The 24469-nt window shown below is 38.3% G+C and overlaps 1 protein-coding gene across 2 annotated transcripts in view; it reads right to left on the bottom strand.

The window, feature by feature from the left end:
• Positions 1–5491: 5491 nt before the first annotated feature.
• CCSER1 (coiled-coil serine rich protein 1) overlaps positions 5492–24469 on the bottom strand; it is a 530723-nt gene continuing 511745 nt past the window's right edge. For both annotated transcript variants that reach the window (XM_062493841.1, XM_062493840.1), the window contains one exon: positions 5492–5977. In XM_062493841.1, coding sequence (XP_062349825.1) covers positions 5492–5977 — 486 coding nt within the window. The remainder of the gene's footprint in view (positions 5978–24469) is intronic.

The following is a 24469-nucleotide window of genomic DNA, read 5'->3' on the forward strand; positions in this document are numbered from 1 at the left end:
AGCAGTTCTGGAGAAAATGTTCAAACATTTTAATGATGAGATATTTAAAATTTTAAAAAGTCCATTGGAGCCTTCTCATAGCAGAAATAACACTGTGGTGCAACCTGTCTACACAGTCATCACAACTCCATACCTAAGGGAAATGTTCCTGAAATCCACAGAGACAGATAGGGTCATGACACAGAATATAAGGAGATACTACTAGTCCACTAGAAAAATCTCCTCAGTGGAGTATTTTCTGTTCCATAACCTCTACGTAGATGTAGAAACCAAACAGATCTGGTATTTGCCACATCCATTAGATTCTCACAAATCCTTTATAGATAAGATCACTCAGAATAGGTTTTCCACCCCCAGGAAAAATACAGAGACCTCCAGGTACGTTTCTTCTTCTACTGCTTTCTGAGTACCAGGATTACTTCTGCAGAAATCCTCAACAGCCTCTGTGTTTCAAGTACTGGACTGATGGCAAGAAAACCCCAGAACTAGAGGTAATGATTTGCAGATAATGAAGGCAACAAAAATAGCAAATCCAAAAATATTTCACAGGTATACAGAATACAAGTGACAGCTGTGGCTAGCGAGAACCAGAGATTTATGGGAAGTATGTGCTGATAAAAGTCCTTTTTATTTCCTTTTTGTTTTTTTTTTCTTGTCTTTAGATACAGGGAGATAAGGTTAAAGTGTATTTTCAAATTGAACCACAAAATCTTTCCAGAATGCTTCAATATGTAAGTTTCTTTTCCACTGACTTTGCAGTAACTGAAGATCCTTTAAGAATAAGATAATTAAATCCAGATAGCTCTTCTAGACTGAAAATACATTGCAAATCTCGAGCTCCTCAGGGAAGAGATCCAATATCTTTATACTGTGAGGAGTTACTATCATATCCATTACAGTGGATAAACACTCACATCATGGTTAGATCACCAGTGAGCAAGCAAATTCCAGAGTTTATAAGGTTAAAACTAGCACATGGCATTTTTATCTCAAAAAACCCTCCCCCCCCACAACCCACCAAGATGTGTTCTGCAGCTGCTGGAATTTCCATATTATTTTAGATGTGCTTATATGGAACATGTTAAAGTAAAGTCTATTTAAAAACAGTTGTGATCTGCATGATTTGAGGTTGTTCTCCTGAGGAATCTCTGTTAACTTCTTGCTGGCTGAAGAACACTAAGATGCATCCTGGAAAGGATGCTGGGTGTTTCTCCCAGCTGGGAGAAGCCCTCCACAGATCCTTGCAATGTATTTTCTCACACTGAACTTCCTGCTTTCTCTTGAACAAGCTTCAAACTCTTCTAATTCTCTCCCCCACAAAAAATTCATCTGAATGAGAGGGGTAGAAGCCATGGAACTTACCAACTTTACAAACATCTCTGAGAAGAGCCCCCTCTGCTTTTTTCTCCAGGTATTTATTTCAAGATTTTGCATTCTGATAGATGTTACTCTACTTCATTTGTGAACTGTGTAGATGTACAAAAGGATTTGCAGGGTTTTTTGCTTTTGAATCTGAAGGGGGAAATATACGTGCATTCACCATAGATCATGATCTGGTGTTTTTGTTAGATTAAGTGTTTTTTTGTCTTTTTTGTGAACCAGGAAAGATTTCCAGATTTAGAGCTCTCCTGTGCATAAACTGAGACTAGCTGGACTAAAGGCCACAATCCCAATCACCAGGTGACTTAACTCTGTATAACCTAATTGAAGTCAATGTCATACGAATCAAACCAGCAGAGATATGGCACAACTCTTAGGGCATGTAAAGTACAGAACTGATTTGTAAACACCTTGTTTTTATTGGTCTGAAGAGTGTACTGTGTATTTAACAGTATAAAGTGAATCAGCACAGACAGAAATCATTACTTCCAAACTGGCTTTTTGGAAAGGGCAGAACACCAACTTTTATTGATAATGAACCTTTAATTACTGGAATGAACCTGTAGGACAAACAGGAATATTTTGGCAAGCTTTTGAATGCTGATCTAAACATCATTTGAACATCTTAGACTGGATATACACCCCTTCAAAATTTTCCAGAAAAGAAGCCACATAAGGAACACCCTTCCAACATTTATGTGGAGGTGTGTGGAATAAAACCCAGTAAGAGTCTGGACTGAAGTAAAGGAATCTATTCTGGCTGTTTCATTTTACATACAGAGGGCTGGCCTGTCTGGAAAGGTGGCAGATCTTTCTGATGCTGGATGCTATCATATACTGCTAAATAGCCTAAACAGAGTGGAGCTTTGTAGCAAGGTTTCTTTTTCCAGTATGCACAAGCACACAGGTTGAGCTTCGTCCACATGCACAAGGTACACAAAAAACCTTTTCCACTGCTCCGAAAGCCAAACATAAAAACAGTGTTGGACAAATGTTTTCCTTACATTTCAAGAACTTATGATCAGGGCTGGCCCTAATATGTTATTGCATCTTATGAACATGTCCTAGTCAGGGTAAGTCTAGAGATGCTGATAAGCACATTTCAGGTGTGGCTCTGTAAAATTATTTTAAAAATATTTAGGGCACAGATCCAAGGTTTCTTTTGCCAAGTGATTGCTCTAAAAAAGTGGGACGGACACTACTTCAAATGGAAACAGTTTTCCTTTGGGGATTTCCTCCTCCTTAAAATGCCCTCTTATCACACAGAAAGACATGGAACTACCAAAGGAATTTTATGCAGAAAATGTGCAGTTATGCTTTGTTGTATGGAAAGAGAAAAAAAATAAAAGAAGAAGGGAAGAAAGGTACATGCATGGAAAAAAAAAAAAAGTGCCTTTCCCCCCCTGGTGTCATGTCCTTGGATATGTACAGCCTTGGAGAAATGTATAAATCATTTTGTACATGGAACTCTTAAAAAACTAGAGATATTTAGTACAAAGGAATCAATTCACTGCAAGAACGTCCACATGCTGTTGTTTTATGATCTCCTATATACACAAGAGGATCAAAGAAAGGACCTCTTTTACAGTTACTGCTGCACTGTACATTAACATCTCACCCTTCTCTGGGTGAGATTTACACTTAGTATTACAAATAACATAACAATGCTGAAAATACTGATAAAAAACAGCTTCAAGATGACATTTTAAAAATATCCCTCACTTTCAGTGAACTGTTTTATTTCCAGTTTTTTAAAGTTTCAGCTCTATAAAAGATTCTCCAAGAAAATAGTAGCATTTAAAATGCTATTTTTGAAGTTTATAGATGGATTTTTTTTTAATAAAGTGTAATCCAAAAGTCCATTTTCCCAGAAAAAGAAACAACTATAGATAAAGTAAATAACCTAAAACTGAAGAGGGTATTGTTTTTTTTTGTTGTTGTTTTTTGTTTGTTTGGTTGGTTGGTTTTTGTTTTCTTTTTGTTTCATTTTGTTTATGTAGTACAGTACATTTTTATCCTGGGAAAAATTCCTTGATTACAGTGTATGCTTATTTTATTTACAGATATGAAATTGAATTACATACATCAGCTCTTGAGACGAGCAATACTGAAATGAATTGTTAACAAGAGTTAATTGTCCTTTTAATCTACCATGACTTTAAGATATTGATAAGAAGAAAAAGTGATTCCGAGTAGTGATATTATCTTATTACTACTTTTAACTTGTTTGGTAGACTTTAAATTATGAGTTTCAGTGCAGGACTGGGAGTCTTGAATACCCACAGTTAATTTGGTAAAGCAGTGCTTGCAATTTTTGTAGATTCTGTTTTGGCAGTAGCAATGCACACATGAACATGAAGAATTTTGGCAAATATTTTTCTTGGTTCTTATGTATCCATATCTGGATATCCAAAATTATCACTACAGAATATTTAGACAAAACCTGTCCTCTTCAACATCAGCTAATGTAATAAAATCTGCTCTAATCAAAATAAAATCCTCAGTGAACAGAAGCCTGAAATTCCAGGCTGCTGAAATTACTTTACAGAATATCTGCCAAGCTCATAGTATATTTTTTTCCTTAGTCTAATCAAGACTTGTAAATAAAATTTCCTTATTATATGATCCAAATATTAAATAGTGAAGCAGATATATTTAACACTAGGTAAAATTTTGTCTTTACTTCAACTTTTAAAAGTTGCAGATTTTTAGTGGCTACAGAAGTTTTATTTTTCATTATATGCTATATATTAAGTCACAATGGCTTGTTTCTGTGTGTGAGAATGTGCTGCACCCCTGTCTTTCCTTGTTAATCACTGGTTAAAGAGAGAGGTGACTTGTCTCAGATCTGCCTCAATTGTACTTAAATATGCCAAATTATTTTTAAACTACTAACTGCATGTGTCATTACAACTCAAACAGATTACCCTGCGTCAGAGAGGTTGTAAACTGTCATGTTTCACATATGCCACATGTTTGGAGTAACTGGACTGAGAGGTTTCCAAGCCTCTGAGAGGGGAAAACCAGACCTTTTGCTACTGACAGGTCTCCAAGTTCCGTGGCATGCTCAGATGCCTTCATACTCCCGTGAGACCAGGCAACAAATTAATCTCACTTGTCTGTAACATATCAGGACTAACAAACCCATTGAGCTGGTGTAAACCAACAGGTCCTTAAGTGCAGATGACACTGCCCACAGAAATTATGACTGATGCAGGTTGTTTGGCCTGGGTAATAAGATGATTTCTCTTACTTGAGTCTTTCACACATTTTTGGTTTGGGAAGTGAAATGAAATTACAGGATGAGTTACACAGCAGAATGTCACATTGCATCATGAGTGCTACAGTGCCTGTAAAGCACAAAGATCACCAGAACTTGACATACCCTCACAGAACAGAAACACTCAAAGAAATGTAGTTAAACAGAAGTGTGAAGAGGGAAGGGAAGGTTGAGGAAACAAGCTGACATCCTCAGTCTGGGACCCAATTTACTGACTCAAATACCTGGCAACTTCTCTATGAGCCTGTTAGAGGAAAATCAATCACTTCCTCCACTTGTGGCATGAGGCACTCGTGAAACACATACAGCAGGAAGTGGTAGCACTCTGCAAGTGACCAGATTTCACTGTATTAAAAGAAACAAAGTGTAAAAAGAGGGTTCTTAAAGATTTCTGACTCCTTATTTCCCTAATTGTTATGAACTTCAAGAGGGTTTACTAATTACCTATTAATTCCTCACATCTACTTTAACAGTAATATTATTAAACATACAGGTTTTATTTAAGATCGTCTTCTAGAACTTCAGGGAATTATAGTGACTTACAGAGGGGAAAAAATATATTTAGCCAATACTGGACTAGCAGTGCCAGCCAAATGGTCCCACTTATTAAACCCATGGTATGATAAATCAGCCCAGTTATTTAACAATCTCATTCATTCTTTTGCCTCAGTGCAAGGTGGGAAAACATGGAAGCTACAGAAAATATTACATCTTTGTTTTTTTTTTTCCATGTGAAAGTAGCAGCAGATGAGAACTGAAGGCAGAGCTCTAGGTGAGCTTACATCCCTCTTTAGTCAACTCTCCTTCCATGGCAAGAAAATAAGCACCTTGTTAGCCATCTTGTTGGCCTAAAGTCTGTAGCTCTGCCGTGTGTAAATTGTGGTGGAGGAAAACGTTTTTCCTGCTGTACATGTGTAAAGAGATGGGTCCCCTCGGGGGCTGCCCCAGTCTCCCCGTGAAGGTGGTGTGCTGCCGAGGCACAGCCGTTGGGTCTTTGGGAGCTCCTGAGAACACCGGGAAGCCGTCGGCCTTGGGCGCTGCCTTTGCCGCGCTGGGGGCCGCGACAGCCAAACCGTTCTGGGTCACCTCTGAAGCCAGGGGTTCGTACGTGCCTCGGGTGTGCTTGATGACTTCCACGATCTCCTTCTCCTTCAGGAGGCTGCTCAGACACAAATTAGACAGCTGACAGCTCTTGCTTTCGTGCGCTGCCGCTTGGCTGCCTGGTGGGTGTCTAAAAGGGTCCTCGGTGGGAGTATGTGCTGACTTTCTGTCCCTTGTGCTGAGATTTTGGCTCACCATTCTGACTGGATATGTAGTCTGGGGAAACAAAACAAGACAAACCGAAGTGCATTAATAATACAACACAGTAGAGAAATAGTGTGGAGTACATAAAACACTCCTCATGAACACCACATGGGTCTGGAAGATTAGAAATGAAAGATTACTCCAATTGATGGTAAAACTTCCAAAACTTCATTCACATGTAATAGCACTACAATTGAAAAGTGCTTGCTACAGGTAAAAAATTGGGCATTTTCCTTAAAAAATAGTTTAAATCAAAGGAGGATTCTTTTTTTCACAATATAATAAATGGATAAAAAGTTTCCATGAATTGTAAGCAGATTTTCAAAAGCATTTCACATAATGAAACAATGAGAATTTTGATCGCATAGAGTTCAACACTTAATGCTCTCAAATCCTTACAAAATATAAAAAACATATTTTGTAAATATCTTCATGCCTCGGTTAAGCTCAGAAAATGCTCAATTTTCACTGTCCCTTGGATCCAGTTGTTTTGTTGTGTATTTACAAGTCAAATATATGCTAGAGAAGATCACAAATTTTATTTCAGCTGCCTGGAAAAAATACAGTGTAAGAAAGATTCGAGCATGCTACCAACTTCTGATGCTGTGCAACCATGCATGCATCTGATTTTGTTGAAATGATGGTAATTTATCTTTGCATGGCAAATCAGATCACTGCAGACTTTCAGTGTGTACCTGGTGTGATACTTCATATTGTCCCTAGAACACCTGACTGTGGGGGGAGATGTTGGAATGCTTTCCCAGGGAATGCTTAAAGCAACTGGAAACAATTGTCCAATTTGGAAAACAAAAGTCCAATTTGGTTCCTTACAGGTTTTCTGCAACAGAACTCTGAAAGGACACAGGAGCAGCTTCTTGACATTTACATTGACATATGGGCTCTGATGTTGCAGAACAAAGCTGAGAGAATAAAAAATACTACCAAGCCTTACAAAAATATTTGGCTAAAAATATTTCAGGGTGTTTCCATGATTCCACAGGAAACTCAGATATATTGTTTCAGAATGAATTGCATCACTTCACATGCATTTCTATTTTAAGCAGCACAGAAGAATGATATTGTCAGTATTCATAGCTTAAATCCTTTTTTAAATGCAGGTTAATGGTCATGATTCCATGCAGGGCCATATTCAGGTTTGGGTATAAGGATTGCAGTGCATATTAGGCATCAGAAATAATATTTAAAAAAATATTAGGAGTGGAAATAATTTTTTCCTACTTTATTCAGTGCTGATTGCACACAGATTCATAAATGGGAGTAGAACACTTCTGGAAAACATTCCTTCAGTTTTTACATTTATAGCATGCAGGTGTTGAAATTAAATTCCATTTAATTCCTAGGGTATCATTCTTGGGAGGACCTGTCTGTAAGTTCAAACACTTTTCATCTATCTATCTATCTATCTATCTATCTATCTATCTATCTATCTATCTATCGGGATGGGAGCCAAATTTCATGCTCTGTCAAAAATCCAGGAATTTTTTGTAAGGGAATTTTTCTGGAGTTACCATGTGTACCCTGTATCTTTGAAAACCTAAAGACTGAGGTAGAACCTTAGAGGAACTTCATGGTAGGGCCTACAGTCTACCCGAGCTTCTGGTTAACTCCACTTTATCCTTCTGGACATTTATGGTCCTTAACCATCTGTTAAGGACCTGCATTGATATAACATGTGCAGCCTTCTCCTCTAAGATTTTTTCACTATATTACTTTCAATTTAAAAAGGTCTTCCTAATGCCTAAGATGTTTCTTTCTGGCTTCAAGACCATTCCTTCTCTCTCCCATGAAAATGAAGAAAGAATTGCTGTATGATCTTGAATACCTGTTTATGTCTTCAAAGAATGGTGTCAAGCAACCCCTTAATCCTCTCTGCTCTAGAATAAAAAAGTACCACATTGATCTTTTCTCATAGCGATCATCTGCTAGACTCTGAGTCATTCACACTTGTCTTCTCACACAGAACCCCCCTTCAGTAATTCCACTATTTTTTTCTTGAGGTAGAAGGCTCAGGAATACAGTACTGAAGGTAATCCCCCACCATTATGCAGCAGAACAAATGCTATTAATCCTATGAAGGACTTCTTCATCTGCTTCTTATTAATTACTGCAGTAGGAGGTGAGTAATTTTATTTGTCAACAGCATGCAATTGCACATTCGTGTTCATCTAGCTGTCCACAATCGTTTCATGATTTTTTAAAATGCAAAATTATATCTATGTTCAGCTGATTATCGTCACCTATTGCTTTTCAGCTTGATGAAACTCTTATAACTATCTAGTACTGGGGTGTTTCTTTCCTCTTCCTTATCAGGGTTATTTTTCACATGAAATAGTTTCAATTTAGAAAATAAATTCTGGTTTGTAGGTCTATGAAATATTGGCTTCTGGTTACTGGCTGATGGGGGAGACAATGTGTGTGAATGTATCAATAAATATTTAATACATATGTGCTTAGGGAAGGTCTTAGTATTGTGAAACTAACTTGCTGAAATTTCTCTCTTATTGAATAATTAAACAAACACCAGGTGGTGACAAATTAAGAGCTAATCGACCTGCATTAAAACACCAACAGAAATTCAGAATATGCTATCAGAATTTTAAGAAATTCATTTGGCCCTGTCCCTGGCAATAAGATAATAAGATCGTTAACAAGGAAAGACAGACTCATCCTATCAGATGCATAGTTACACATCAAACAAGCAGGGAGTTTAAAGAAACACTGCCAAAACCCAATACTATTGTTATCTATGATAAATTACTGAAGACTAGCTTCTAATCAGGAATAGAGAGAACAGTTGTCAGATGGGAGTAAAAATCAACAAGAAATCCTCTCCCCTCCTCATCCCAATAACATTATTCTCCCTCCAAAATATTGTCAATTGAAAGTCCAGTGCTGCTTCGATTTTCATGCAAGTTATTTCTTTGTATGATTCGAACATTTTTATAAAAATTGCAACATACAGATTTGAAATAAATTATTTTTTCTTTTGCTCAATTCAGATAATTTAGTTTGAAACAATGCAGGACAACCAAATTTTCTTGCTGGTCCATTTTACAGTTATTTAGGATCCTCATGAACTGGTCAAAAGAAGAAAAATGTCCCAGAATTAGATGCACAAAAGCAAAAGCCACAGTAAATGCCATGCCAAAAAAACTCCCATACCAAACCAACTTTGGACAAACTTAAACATTTCTTTTTAACCTATTTCTCCTTATCTTCCTGTAAGTGATTAACTCAAATTTTCCAGCGCTGAACTTTCAGGTAGGAACCGCGTTGTCTGAGCATCAGACCAGAGCGAGCAGAGCCACAATCCCAGTGCATCTGTTGGCCAATTTGAAGGCTGAGTCCTTGTCCAAAGCCAAAGGTGGCTTCGTGCCAGTCGTGCTCCAGCCCAGCCTAGAGCAGCTGCAGGGCTGCTGTAAACTGCTGCTTGGAGGAGCTCCAAGGAGCCGATCTGCCAGCTGGTGACTGCTGAAGCAAAAAATCCATTCATCTTTTTCCCTTTTATTTTTCAGTAGCTCAGCTAGAACCAACAATTTCTCTGCCCCAGAAATCCCCAATGCCACTCTATAGTCTGCCTAACTGTGGACTCAGGAAATGGGTTGCAATTAGGATGCAAATGGGGTTCTGAAATTTCTTTCAAAAGTAGCCCATTTTAAATATATGCAGTAGAAAGAAAAGGCCTCCTTTGTTGTTTCAAATATGTCTTAACCTTTAAGCAAACATCTGGATTTCAATTTCTTGATCATATTAAACACACTCACAAGACGTGCATGCCTTCATGCTTGAGTCTATTTCTCAAAAAGGAAAAAAATATTTTATTAAAATCTGATTGGCTGTAAAACTTTAGTCAGTTTGTATCATGATCACTTGTGTTTTAAGGTGTGAGAAAGTTCAAAATACTTTAGATTTCATTATTCCACACTAGCACTAAATAAATTAGTATTGAACCAAAAATGGGAACCTAATATTCTTAAAATATTCTTTCCATAATTTTTGAGGGTTTGTTTTTGTGATTGTAAGTCTAATAACTTTTTCTTATATTAAGAAAAAAACCCAAGCCCTTTCAACGACCCAGTGTTAAGTAATGAAAATGTACTACTTTCACAGAAAGCTCCAGAATGAGATGTTATAAACAAAACACTGAAGCCATTCATCACTTTCCATTTTTTCAAGCCAATGAGTGAAATATGACAAGAGTTAACAGCAAGACAACACTGCTGCAGGACATTTGAAAACGAATATTGTTTCTGACTGTCTGGTGATAAAGTGCTAATAAAAAATGATGGGAAAAGACATGAATTACAAAAACACCCCCAAAAGGGTGCAGATTTTTAAGATGTCTGGGAGTCTTAGATGCCTATAATGTAATTCTTCCAAGTACAGCAACTTTCTTAAATACATCATACTGACAGCAGAAATAGAGAATAAAACCAAACAAAACATGCTCTCATCAGTGTGCCTGCTGCACCCTGACAACCAAACAATGGTGTAGTTCAAGAAGATGGTTTTTACCACCCCAAAGGATTTTACACTTTCAGAGGTGTTAATGGAAGCACACTATGGAGAGCAGTTATTCTGACAGGAACCTGAAGACTTTCTGGATTCCATCGTGTTTTCCACTGCTTAATTATTTTGTGTTTGCTGATACACAAGGAATGTTAAACGTGTTCTCCAACGCAGCATTTACTCCATGGCCCAGCAGGGCTCCCTTGGCTCTTGTCAGGTCCCAGCTGGATTGTAGCGCCTTCCACGGAACTGTCTCCATTTGCAGCCTAGCCCAGAACTCATAAAATATAAAGCAACATAAAGGAGTCCAGACACAAACCAAGCTGCTATAGCTCTATATTTCTTTTAAGGATGGAAAGGATGAAGCCCTTCATGATGCTTTTGAATTTATACATCTTCAGATGGCTTTTGCAGTTCTGACAGTTTACATAAGTGCAGATCTAATTTACCAAAACACAGGTTAACTCAGTCCTTTGATATGCCACATCTGTCACTATGTCAGCTTGTTAATTTCTACATCTCCTCACTTTTATGCTTACCAGCTTTCAACCTAGAGATGATCCAACACAAAATGTAATTTAGCTGGAGCAGGTAATTGTTCTTCATTCAAGTCTCTTAAAAATCACTCACTCTTATTGATTTCAGTAGCACCTGGACTGAGAGAGCAGCTTTTACTCTCCAGACCTGCATCTATTGAACACCTGATGCTGCCTTCTGGCAACATGGGACAAATGAAAGAAATGAAGTCCAGCGTGGCAAAATAAGGCATGGACTTGTATCAACAGGTTATGGGTCCGACCCAGCTGCTGATCAATTTGTCAGCTCTACCGTCATCCTTTATAAAATAAATGCAGTCAACCTAAATCACAAACACTTTTCTTTCTGCCTTTCAAACACTTCCATTTCCTTACTGAAAGCAAAAATTATGAGATACTAAAATGCTGCCTCTTTGCCATAAGGCCATTTAAACAAACAGGCAAATTAAATAAAAGTTAACTATAGTGGTGAGTTAATGTCCTAAAAGAATTTTATGGTAGTGATGATACAATGTGATAAGTAACAGACTGAGTGCTTAAAAATGATCTTCATCTTCTCACAATATGAAATTATCCTTGACAGATTTTATCTGAGTAATGATGCACAGTTAAGACAACAAGGTGTAAAAGATGTGCTTTTATAAAAAGCAGGAAGAAAACAGCAGAGTTTCCCATTAATTTCTACTAACAGTAAATTGCTGCTCTGCATTCTCAATACTGCATTTCAAGGGTTAAGTGGAAGATTTTTTTCTCAGTAAAGCTGAGGAGAAGTTTCTGTATTTTACAGCTGTTTGCCACATCTTCCAAATAAAACAACTGGAACTCTGGAGCTGTTAATCAGATTCTTCAAAAAAAAAAAAAACCAAAAAAAACAAACCTACGAAATTCATTTAGATGATACTGACACCTTGCTATACCCTATGGTTTAAAATTTTAAGTAACTCCAAAAATACTTATGAAAATGAAAGCCACTAAATAGTGTGGATTCTTTTAATGACAGAACTACCAAACAGTATGACATTTCCCGTGAAATAACAGATCTTATGTTTCTCAGTCTGCATCTAAATCTTCCCCAAGACCAGAAAGTCAAAACAGGAAAGATAATGAACTTTTCTTCTGTTGTAGCTGGTGAGAAAAATGGTAAAAAGGATGCAATGGACTTTTAAACATGTTTAAAAGATCTGTTAAATCCCTAATCTCGGAAACATCCTGTCTTTAGCAAATAATAGCTCCCCTATCGGCCAGCAATTCTCAAAACATCTCTGCTTCTACAGAAGCCTTTAGCGACTCTTTTACTGATCTGGTATCCCCTCAGGTTCTTTGGGCAGACACAGCTATTGCACCCACCAATGAGGAAAATTTCTTCACCGAGCTCTTTTTATACACAGGCTTCTACCTTTGGTTACAGGCAGCAGAGTCTATAATAAGATGCCTAAGTCAAAGTTGCCCTTGGACCTCCCAGGCTGCATTCCAGGAGACTGGATAGGCACCGTGTTGACCCAGCACATTGGGTCTCATTATCTCCATGTAATCCAAGAGAAATTAGGGCCACTTATGCCATACTTTTAGCTACAGTCACACAGAAAGCCATAGGTGTGTACAGTCAAGGTCCTCTTTGGCATAACTGATGTAAAATGAACTGACAGGAAAGGAGAAGTGGATCCATGGGAACACAAGGGTAACTTCAAAGACCACAGTTTGTGCCACGTAGGCAGTGAAGAAAGACACAAAGGTCCTGAGGAAACACTAAGGGAGTTTGCTCTGGAATTACAAGCAGGAAAACTGCACAAGTGCTAATCAGCCCTTCTGAAAGTGTGTGCTGCTCAGCTGACATTTATTGCTATGCTGACAGGGAGCTCTGGCTTTGCAAGCCACGCCAGTATTTCTGTACAGCATTTGATGTGCCATGTAGACATAAGCTGTTCAAGGATCTCTGCCTTGTGCTTTTCCTATTTTATCGATGATGTTATAAATGACAAAGTCTCGATATTTAGCAAAGTTTAGATTGCTTTATTTGATACAGACGGAGCAAGCAGCACTGGGGAATGTGAGGGGTCACTGTCCACTCCACGCTCCATCGAACCTTGGTTTGCAGCTCCTTTTCATGGTATGGTTGTCTTTGTAGTCTCTGGACAGTTTGTCAAGCAGCCATGTGGTCTTGGTAGATAAGGAACAGTAGATGTGGGGGTTCTGATCTTAACAGATAGGTTGGGATTGATTACACCAAGGCAGGAAATCTGATTTTGCAGAATCTTTCAGGTTGCAATTGATTATACAAAGGCAGGAAATCTGATTTTGCAATATCTTTCAGGCCCTGGGAAACCCCCATTTTACAAACTGGTATCAAATACAATTTACAAAAACACAATATTCATAACGGGGGATTTAAACAAAATTATTTAATCATATATATTTTTCTCTATCTAATGTCCATGCTTCATTTCAGACCTGAGTATTCTGGTTTATGCAAACCCCAATACTTTTATGATTGACATGAATCTTTTCTCAATTATCACAATGATCAGCTGTCTGGAAGCTGTGAAGTCCATTTCTAGCCTCAAGCCTGACATTTGGTCACCAAACCCTGAAAATTATACCTGTAGATCATCTGAATTAAAAAACTGACTTTGTAGGTAGCAAAAACCTTTGACAACTACTTATACAACTATTTATACATACACGCTTAGTCTTTGCTTAAGTTTCCAATTATAGACATAAGTGTTTTCTCAATCTAATAACACCTAGCACGATTTCCCAGAGTATTAGAAATTTCATATAAAAAATGAAATTCATACAATGATGTATTCCCTTAGATAATATACCAGAAGACAGCAGCCTTAGAAGTGGTAGTCTCAGGAAGATTTTAATATGTATTGTATAGCTGCTTATATCCTGTATTGCTCTATATCTGAAAAATACTTCTAGGAAAAGAAAGTAAAACTATAGATATTATGCTTACAGACGTTATGTTTAGGATAAGAATCTTAATACTTTGGCATGTGAAGCTTTTGCTTGAATAGGTGGCAATATTATAGGGTCTCAAATTGTGTCTGCATATTTTTAATATCTTACCTTCTGTGAAAACAATAATCATATATATTTATCTTTGAGTTCAGGACTTTCTTGTCTAGCTTTCAATTAGTGAATGCCACAAATCAGATTTCTTATGAATGTCTGCCTTCTGAAAGAAGCACTGCTTGCTTTTTCATAAAAGAACACACAAAACCCCAGATCGACTGTAGCCAACATTCATCGTTTTTCATTACAATATTTAACAACAATAAAAAATCCTTCTATTAAATTTTTATAAATGAATTGCATAAATTAGCATCCTTACTGTTGAAGGCCATAAAGGCTGAACTTAAAACTACAGTGGGGGAAATTGCATACATTGGCAAATGATGATCAGCTACTGTCATATTAACCAGTGACACTGTCCCTCAGGTCAGTATACAGTCTGCACAGGAGAAACCAGCAGACTAATAAAAAGGGCAAATTTTAGCTTGATGAAAAGGAAAGAAATCCTAATTGCCCTTAAACTGAGTTGACTTCTTATTTTTATGATGAGATTACTGAGACCGGGATAGTCTTGAAAGGAAAGGGAAAGTATTATTTTTATTTTAATACCTATACATTATATTAATATATATACTATTAATAACATATAAATATTGCCAATATTTAATATCTATATATGCTTTAGGAATTAATTATCACAGAGTAGTCAGATTTTTTTTATCCTAAGAGTAAATTTCTGTACTTAAGCCTTTCCTTGTGGCACCAAAAAATTATAACATAACTATAATCAATCCCTAGCCTTAGCTTGATTGGTGTTGAACAAGATGAAGAAATAGACTCCTATGAGAGGACGAATCATTGCTGTTCCAGAAAGATACTGACTCCGTGCTGTAGGATTCAGTCAGGAAAAAAAACCTTCATGAACCCTGTACCATAGGACAATACTCAGTGAATCAGACTTCATTCATAATACAAAAATTTACCTTAAAGTATTTTCTTCAAAGATCTTAATAACTATGATGGTTTTAAATTTGCACTGAGTGAATAATTCCATGTCTTGTTTTTTAAGGCACTGGCAATCCTAGAAATAGCAAAGGAACAAATAGGATTATCTTGGAATAGGGAATATCTCTACCTTTTTTCCCCTTTTTCTGTTAAACCAAGAATGTTTTTGCCTTGTTGGTATGGAATTGGTTCATATCAATTCTGTTCTTTAATCTCTATCTGTCAGTATCAAATATATTTACAGCAAGAAAATCTTGTCAGAGAGAAAGGGATTCCCAGACAAGAGGTATACGTAGTTGTAAAGGAAATGTGACCTCCATAAGGATTCCACACAACTAATTTATGTGAAAGAGAAGTTGCTTTAACAAAACAGTGTTTGCAGTTGAGTGATGTAATCACAGAACCATAGAATGATTTGGGTTGGAAGGAACTTTGTTCCAACCCCCCTGCCACTGCCAGAGACACATTCCAGTAGACCAGGTTGCTCAAAGCCCTATCCAACCTGGTCCTCAACACTTCAGGGACAGGACATCCACAGCTTCTCTGGGCCATCTGTTCCAGTATCTCACTATGCTCTGAGTAAAGAATTTCATCCCAATATTTAGTCTAAATCTCACCTCTTTTAGTATAAAACCATTCCCCCTTGCCCTGTCACTTATCTGTGTAAAAAGTCACTCTTCCTCTTTTTTCTAATCCCCCTTTAAGTACTCAAATGAGCTGTAAGGTGTCCCCAGAATGTTCCCTTCACCAGGCTGAACAGTCCCAGCTCTCTCAGCCTGTCTTCATAGGAGAGGTGCTCCAACCCTCTGATTATCATTGTTGCCCTTCTCTGGACATGCTCCAAGAGAGGTCCCTGTCCTTCCTGTGCTGGGACCCCAGAGCTGATGCAGCCCTGCAGGTGGGGTCTCACCTGAGCAGAGCAGAGGGGCAGAATCCCCTCCCTGCCCTGCTGCCCACTCTGCTCTGGATGCAGCCCAGGACACAAGTGGCTTTCTGGGCTGTAGGCACACATTGCTGGGTCATGTCCAGCCTCTCATCCAGCAGCACCTCCAAGTCCTTGTGGGCAGGGCTGCTCTCCAGCCACTCTCTGCCCAGCCTGTGTTTGTGCTTGGGATTGTCCTGACCCACATGCAGCACCCTGCACTTGGCCTTGCTGAACTTCCTGAGTGTCCCCCTCTCCAGCCTGTCCAGGTCCCTCTGGATGCCATCCCTCCCCTCCAGCGTGGCAGCCACACCACACAGCTTGAGTCATCACCCAACTTGCTGAGGGTGCTCCCAGTCCCACTGTCCAGCACTGTTTAACAGTGATGTTAAACAGGGCTGGTCCCAGCGCCGACCCCTGAGGTCACCACTTGTCACTGAGCTCCACCTGGACACTGAGCCATTGACCACAGCTCTTGGAGTGTCACCACCCAGCCAACTCCTTATCCACTGAGTGGTTCATCTGTCATAGCCATGTCTCTCCAGTTCAGAGACAAGGATGGCATGTGGGACAGTGTGAGATGCTTTGCACAAGCCCAGGTAAATTATGTCACTTGCTCTTCCTAAACCACCTGCAACCCTGTCATAGAAGGCCACCAGATTTGTCAGCCAAAATTTGCCCTTAGTGAAGCCATGCTGGCTGTCATCAATCAGTTGTGTTCTAAAAATATCTAAAACCTTATCTCCTTAACATTTCTAAATTGTCAATAATTGGTGGTGATAGAAAAATTCCCTTACTGCATAATTTCAGATAAACCAAGTTTCACATAGGTAAAATAACCCATCAGATAAGTACATGAAATAACCTCTTTCTGCCTACGCTAGAGGCTTACACAAAAGAAAAGGATTTCATAGCATTTTTACTGTACCTCTCTAAGGATCCATTCAGTTCAGCTCTCTTTAACCCAGCGAGTGCGGGACAGCGTTCATTATGACAAACAGTACTCAGTGTCCACGAAAATGAACTCAAACAAGGTAAAACTATTTCGTGTATTTTAAGGCCAGAAAATGCCACTATAACCATCTTGTCCACCCTTCTCTGCAGTGGGAGCCATAGACTTCTCTTGGTGAAATTGGGTAATCCTGAAGAGGGGGCAGAATTACAACATAATTTAGAAGACTAGAAGTTATGGAGAATGTTTTTTATTTCTTCTTAATCCACAAAAATATTTTTAGAACAGTGCTATCCAGTTCTGATAACAAATCTTGCATTAGTATTTGAACAAGGGAAAATAGGCATATTGCTGCTGACAAAACTGCTTCTAGAAGATAGTGTCCCTACAGAGCAGAGACAACTAGTGTCAAAGACATATAGGAATATGCAATTCTTGGAAAAAGTGCTTGTTGGATTTGGAGCTAAGCCAGTCTGGATAAAGTTTTGGTCATTTAAGCAGTCAGATGTATGATTTAAAGACCCTATTCTCTTACATAAATGATTTCACAGGATGCATGCCTGTGAGGAACCCAGTACAGCCTTCAAATGAGAAAGAACTCAAACCTACAGTACCAAGATCATGTTACTTAGAAAAATAACTTTCCTTTCTATCTTAATTTCCTGGAAATATGAGGGGGGGGGGGGGGGGAAGGGAGTTATTTCAAAATATTCAGCATCAAAGCTCACTATTTCCTTCTGCAAAACTGTAATACACAAACTTAGCAAGGGAAAATGAACAAAAGAACATGAAACCAAACAAACAAACTGAAATTTTCTTTCTTGCCTTTCCTTTTAGGAGAACTAACATAAAAAAAATTGGCAAAAAGAGTGGAATACTCTATTGGTTTCTGCTTCTCTATTCCTATGCTTACCCTAGGGAAAATTCACAAGATTATATTTCATATTATACCTCCAACTTTCTGTAATAAAGCACAGAGGAAGGCACTTAGCAACTGCCTGTTACAGCATACCCTTTCTCTGTAAAAGTTTATGCTTTTTTTCTTTATAGCCCATAATGTCAGTTTCTCACTTGAAAAAAAACCTCATAGACTATTTGCTCACCACTGTCACCAGGGCTGAAGCTCTGAAGAAGTGTTTGGTCCTAAAGAAGACCAGAAGACTTTACAGCTAAATCTGGTAAGGAACACAAACTTTTCCAAGGGGTGAGTCCTTTCACCAGCTTAAGTGGCACAATCTGCATGGTTTTCAGTCAAACCATTCAAGCAACAAATAGCTCTCAAAGCACTCTCTAGGAGAGATCTCTGACCTGACCATCAGATTTTCTGCTGCAAACTGAAATCACTTTGAAGCTGAATTCTTCAATTGTGCAGTGTTATTACAGCTGCAGATATTCTCAGTGTTTTCCCTCACCAGCCAAAACTGCACATTTTAAATGGCTGCTGACCTACAAAGGATCTGTTTAATGTAACGAACCTGCCTTCTGGTTAAGAGGTACCAACAGCACTCAAACTGGCTAAATATTTAGCCAATATAGCCAAAACTGTGCTTCAACTCAGGAAAGCCACATGCTGGATAAGAAAACTGTACACAGACAGCAAAGCTGTCTAAGGCAACATCCCAGACACTCCAATTAACTGTACAGTGAGAGATAAAAGATGAGCAATATTTGAAATTCATGGTGGAGGACAATGTGCATGCACACACTCACATACACCTTGAAGATTGATAAAAGATAGTCTCACATTTGACTGACATCCACCAACTCCTAAAACCCTATAAAGCACACACAAACAACTCCCAGAATATTCCAACCCGAAGCAGGCTCTGTAGGCTATGCTTACCACTCATAGGTGATCATTATTTAGGAGGGTATATCTTATAAACTGCCTATTTCACCTCTGGATTTCTGCCTCACAGCCATTGGCAAATTGCTCCCCTCACTTCTGTAAACCTTGCAGGAAACAGGGAATACTCTCTAATTCAGGGCACACACCCACCCTGCTGCCTTCAGACATTCAGCTAGTGCATGTCATCCACATTTCAGTCTCTTCAATACAATCTTTGTTGTCATCTGGAAGATGCTTAGGCACTAGTTTGACAGTTCTTTGCTCCGGTCCCAAAGTAAAATCCTTCCTCAGCTGTGGAAATTGAGATTGATTAAGCAGGGTGTCCTGGAGTAAAAACAAATATGCTGATGACTATACTGCTATACTATTTTAGGTGTGCTGAGAAAGCACCCTTGTCTTATTAGGAATCTCAAGGAGAAATTTTGAAAACTGCAATTTGCAAACCTTTTCCTATCAACCACAAGCAAATACGATGAATCAAGTTTTGGGACACTGGAGCACACTGGCACCCAACTCGGCCTATTTGTCCTGATGTACATCTAATTTATGTCTGCCAGGACAGTCCCAAGATTATATTTCCCTCCAACTGGCTGAGCAATTGCACGGAAAGCCACGAGTAACCTCAGGACGTCTGGTAAGCCCTGACTAGGACACCCACCAAGTGGTACCTGCCACATGCAATGAACAGCTCACAGGTACCCTGTCAGGGCAGTCTCAGCAGCTCACCTCCACAGCCAAACAGGTTAACAGCTGACTCCTGGCTTTCCCTGTAGGAATAATTACACACTTCTCAACACACACACTCCCATGCTGACATCTACCTGCATAGTGCTAGGGAAGGAAAGGAAATGCAGAAGCTCTGCACCAAGCCTGATTATCCCAAATCTGCAACACAGCCCAGCCACCCCGGTCAGTTGTCCCTCAATGCACAGTACTTTGTTGCTTTGGGAAAACCCAAGTTCAAGAAGCATCCCTATTTCATCTTTCTCTTCCTTGTCCTTCTCTTTTTCCATTTCCTCATTTTTCTGGAGGCACAGCTACAAGGAAGAACTTAGAGCTTGCAGTTGCTTCTACACCAAAAAATCAATCAATCCAACAGTCCCAGTGACAATATGACAGCAGAAAATGTTGAATGTGCCTGAGTGCCAGGCTGCAGTGCAAAGAGCTGCTCCTGCCCTGAGCTCCAAAGAATTTGAAGAACCCCTCCAGAAGAGGAGCAGGCTATCAAAGCTGGAGTCATGCTCTTTCTGCAAGCTTGACCAGGGACATGACACCATGATTCCTACCCCATGAACTATCCTCTCTTGAAATGTGGGAAACATACAGAAACTTGAAATCTTTTCATGAGATGCAGTGAGCTGTGGAGTAAAATGGGTTGCAAAACAACCCTCAGACTGACTCCTTTGCAAACTGGGTTTGAATTGAAATGGGAATCTTAATTTTTCAGACTGCTTCCCTTTAAATTTAGAAAAGCACGTGTAGGAAAATAAGTAAAGCAGCTGCTGTGGAGAAAGAAAAGCACTCTCCTGTTAGTACCTGAAGAGCAATGCTGAAGGTGTATGTGAATACAAATCTTTACAGGTGAAGAAAAATACATCCAATGCCAATGCAAAAATGAAAATGCTTCTAAATAGCAGAAACATAGGTTCTCCCTTTGCTTCAGAAATTATTTGAAAAATAGTCTGCATTCAACAAATTTGACTTCAAGATAAGAGCACCAATGCTTTGGAATTTGGAATCATAATTTGGAATTTGGAATCATAATGGTGGATTTACCTACATTTATGCTGTAAATTCAACAACAAACCCTTATGAGAATCTATAACCAAAATGACCAACCATAAGTTTTCATTAATACTAAAACACATCCTCCTGAAAGTTCTAACAAGGACATATAATACTTTTTTTTTTTTAACCTGGTAACAATCACTAAGTTTATTATAATAAAATTTAAATATCACAATATCACCTTAAAATAAAACCAAGCAGACTTGCATGTTAACATGAAGGAAAATAAAATAAAAATGGTACCTACCATACAAATTTCCCTCTCTATGTTTAGTAGATATTTAGACAGAAAAAATATTATTGTTTTTTAAGATTCTGCTTAATTTATTTTTACTTTCTTCTTAGAGCTTTTAATATTAAATAGTGTTCAAACAATGTTGCCTAGAACAAATCTCGTGAATGTAGAGAAGGAAAAAACTTGCATCGATATCAAAATGCAGAAAGGAAAAAATCCTTTACCCCAGTGAAGAAAAATGATTAATTTCTTACCCACAGGAAGTGTAAGAACAGGTCAGGTCACATTGCACAGGTAATATTTTCTATAATGTTGCTAGAAATGCTGAAATGATGTACTGGCTGAATTTGACCAGTGTACATGTGAAATATTATACATACATACATACATACATATATATATATATAAAAGCCAGTGTAGATGTGAAATAAAAAGCACACTAAATCTAACTAGTCTACAATGCCATAAAAATACCTATTATATGTTATTTCATTCTCTTGGGAAAGAAATATATGGTAATTTGCTAAGCTATTTTCACTTTATTCTTAACATTTATGGCTATTACTGGTAGAAAGTAACAACAGCTTGACTTTTTAGCATGCAAAATGCTTGATCTGAAAAAGACACATAAAAGAAAAATATATGCAGCTTCCCATTTGTACTGTGTCAGCAAAGTCTTTAACTAGGCATTCTTAGTAGAGTATGCTAATCAGAGGTGAACCCTGGTTCTTAGAAATTACCAGGGGAAGACAAGGAAACGAGGTATGAGAATGGAATAATTTAGAGGGGTGTGGTATTAAAAAAAAAGCCCCTACTCTCCCTATCTTGCTAAAGCTTTGCATGTGAATTCCAACAGGTGCAGTGCATGCCAAAGGCTGTTTCAGAAATGCCCCATGTTTAGCTGAGGTGCCTCTGTCCAGGCTGTATCTGCTGTGTTTAATCACGGTCCTTGTTTGCTTTGTTCTCAAACATGAGGCTGTAACAGGATGTTCCTACCAAGTAGGGAATCACCTCCAGCAGGGTATATAGCCACACAGTGTTGGAACCCTGGAAACTCTGAGTTTTGAACTTTCTGTGCTGTCAGGCACTGATCCCCAGAAGAACACTGCTTTTTTTGACCTAAGGCTTCCAAAATTGAATGCTAGAACTAGAATCACTGGTGCATAGTTTGAATAGAAGTGTGTAATATCACGGGGTGAAGAATTTAGAATTTGGGGTTTCAGAATATAGCAATATATAAGGGGCAAGATGGAAGTTTTAGGGTAGAGATTTCTTTCTTTCTTTGCCTTCTTCATGGGTATAGGTGGTACTTTTTTAATTGCATAGAAAATGTCACACACTGCAGGTCATGAGTATTTGGTCACTGGGTCAAAAGTAAAAATAAGTTTGGTGATAGTTTTTAATTGGACTGTTTAGCTTTAAAAGACCTTGTAATGAGAGAGATACATCACCAGTTCTTCATTTTTAGCTTGTTAGCTAGAAGTGCCACAGTACTCAATGTAACATAGATAAGGATTAATAAACATCTGAGTCTGAACATGATATTCTGTCTCTCGTGCACTCAATCCCGACTCTGGCAGAAGAGAAAAAAGAACATAAAAAGTGATAACACAGTATTATTTAAACTTCTACCATGGGACTTGGGTTCTCTACAGAATATTCCTCTTGGGAACCACTCCTTTTAAAATTATAGCAACTAAAACAGTCACTGCTATGCTAGCCAATATGGGGCAGAACCCTCTGTGTGCAAAACTTACCCCACTCTATTAAGTTTTGTACCTTTCCTGTCTTTACTGTTTAACTTTCTGCAGCCATCCCTGCTAATTCCCTTGTGCCACTCTCAGGGTTTGAGTGGCTATGTAGTGAATTAAATAAGGAAGCTGGTGTGGATGAAAACGACATCTTTCAAATCTCTCTCTGTGTGGAAAGTTATTTTTCAACCAAAACAGTTCACTGATCAAATGCTTTTTAGTCACACAAGAAAAGCTGCCAGAACAATCAGGTTTGGTGTTGTTTTTTTTGTTTTTTTGTTTTTTTTAATGAGAGGGCACTGATGTGGAAAGTGAAAGCAGGTTATGCAAGAAAGTTTTGTGGAGATAGATCTGCTGCCAGATGCAGAGCACTTCTGCCTCTCTTGTACTGTGATGCACCAGCATCTTGTGCTCCTGAAGGGAAGCAAGACTCCTGTACACACAGGGCATTATAAAGAATCCCAGCCATCTGCAGCACCAGAGTTTTCCCTGTTAACTAGAGGGAAAAACTACATAACTACAACCTTCCTACTCCTAGTCCTATGCCACTGCCACCTCCATCCAGCCTCCATGGCTGTTGGATCTGCCACATTCCTCTCAGACTTGTTCCTAGTTCTGGTTTGTCCAGGCATGGAAGCAGCTGCAAGTATTGGTTGCACTTTCTCTAAATTACTTCATTCTCATACCTCATTTCGTTGTCTTTCCCTGAGAATTTGTAAGAACCAGGATCCACCTCTTATTAGCATAGTCTACTAAGAATGCCTGAACTTTTCCCTATGTGACATCAGTGGGAGTCACCAACTCTGGAATTTCCCAAGGGTACCATCTAACTTGACTTGGCTGTTAAGGAACTTCATATTCACTGCTTCAGTAAGAAAAAGCCATAAATGTCCAAATATCTTAGTTCCTATTAGGCTGTTAAATGAAAGCCATCATCATGGTAAATGTCATGTCTTCAAGAAAATTATGACAAAATCCAAACCAAAACCTAAAATATATACAGAGCCATTCATTATTCTTTCTAGGATTCAAAGTATTAATAAAAATTGTATTGGAATAAACACATTTACATGGGATTTACATGGGCTCTACATCATTCTAAAGCACTAGCTGTCAATTGACTTCCATTGAGATCAGATTTGTTTAAAAACAAATATAATATATTGTTCTGTAGGATGACATTTTTTAAAAACTATCTGCAAAAGTGTAATGTATATTTTCCAGGTTTGAAAAAGAAGCTGTAAATACAAAATTTATTCCCAAATTTGGGAGATAAAATGGTTCAGTAAATGCTGCTGTGAAAGCCTATTGGTCATAGGAGGATGTAAAACATTCCTGTTTGTGTTATGGAAGTGCCAGCTGAAGGATGATGCCAGGTATAAAGTACTTGAGTGTTTAATCTTTCAGAAGTTCAGCTTAAATAATTATTTTTCATTTACACTTCCCTCATTTTAATGTGTTCACTCATACAAATACTGTCCTCCACTATATGATCACTTCACAAGTATTAATACAATTATTCTGATTACAATCAAGGGAGAACAGGATGAAATTATCAGCTAATAGGCAAATGACAAAGAGAGGAGGATTTTCTAATGTTACACGAAAATCTTTCAACCCCAGGCCTGACTCAGGCATTCTGGATTCCAGTCCAAAAGAACGTGGATCTTACACCTTCACTGCTCGTAAAAGGTACCTGCTTTTACACAGAGCAAATAAAAGGTTCATAGTTTGTTCTTACAGAAGAGATAATGAAATTTTCAATGCACTCTTTTCCTGCAACACCCGAAGTCCATCTGTTCTGGTCTGGCAGGCATTTACTTATTTTTAAAATGTGACAGACTCCTCATCAGATTATTATTTATCACCATTACTGCTATTCTCAGACACACTATTTAATATAGAATAAATAAATCAG

This window comes from Cinclus cinclus, chromosome 5 (genome assembly GCF_963662255.1).
Source record: "Cinclus cinclus chromosome 5, bCinCin1.1, whole genome shotgun sequence".
In the NCBI taxonomy this organism is placed as follows: domain Eukaryota; kingdom Metazoa; phylum Chordata; class Aves; order Passeriformes; family Cinclidae; genus Cinclus; species Cinclus cinclus.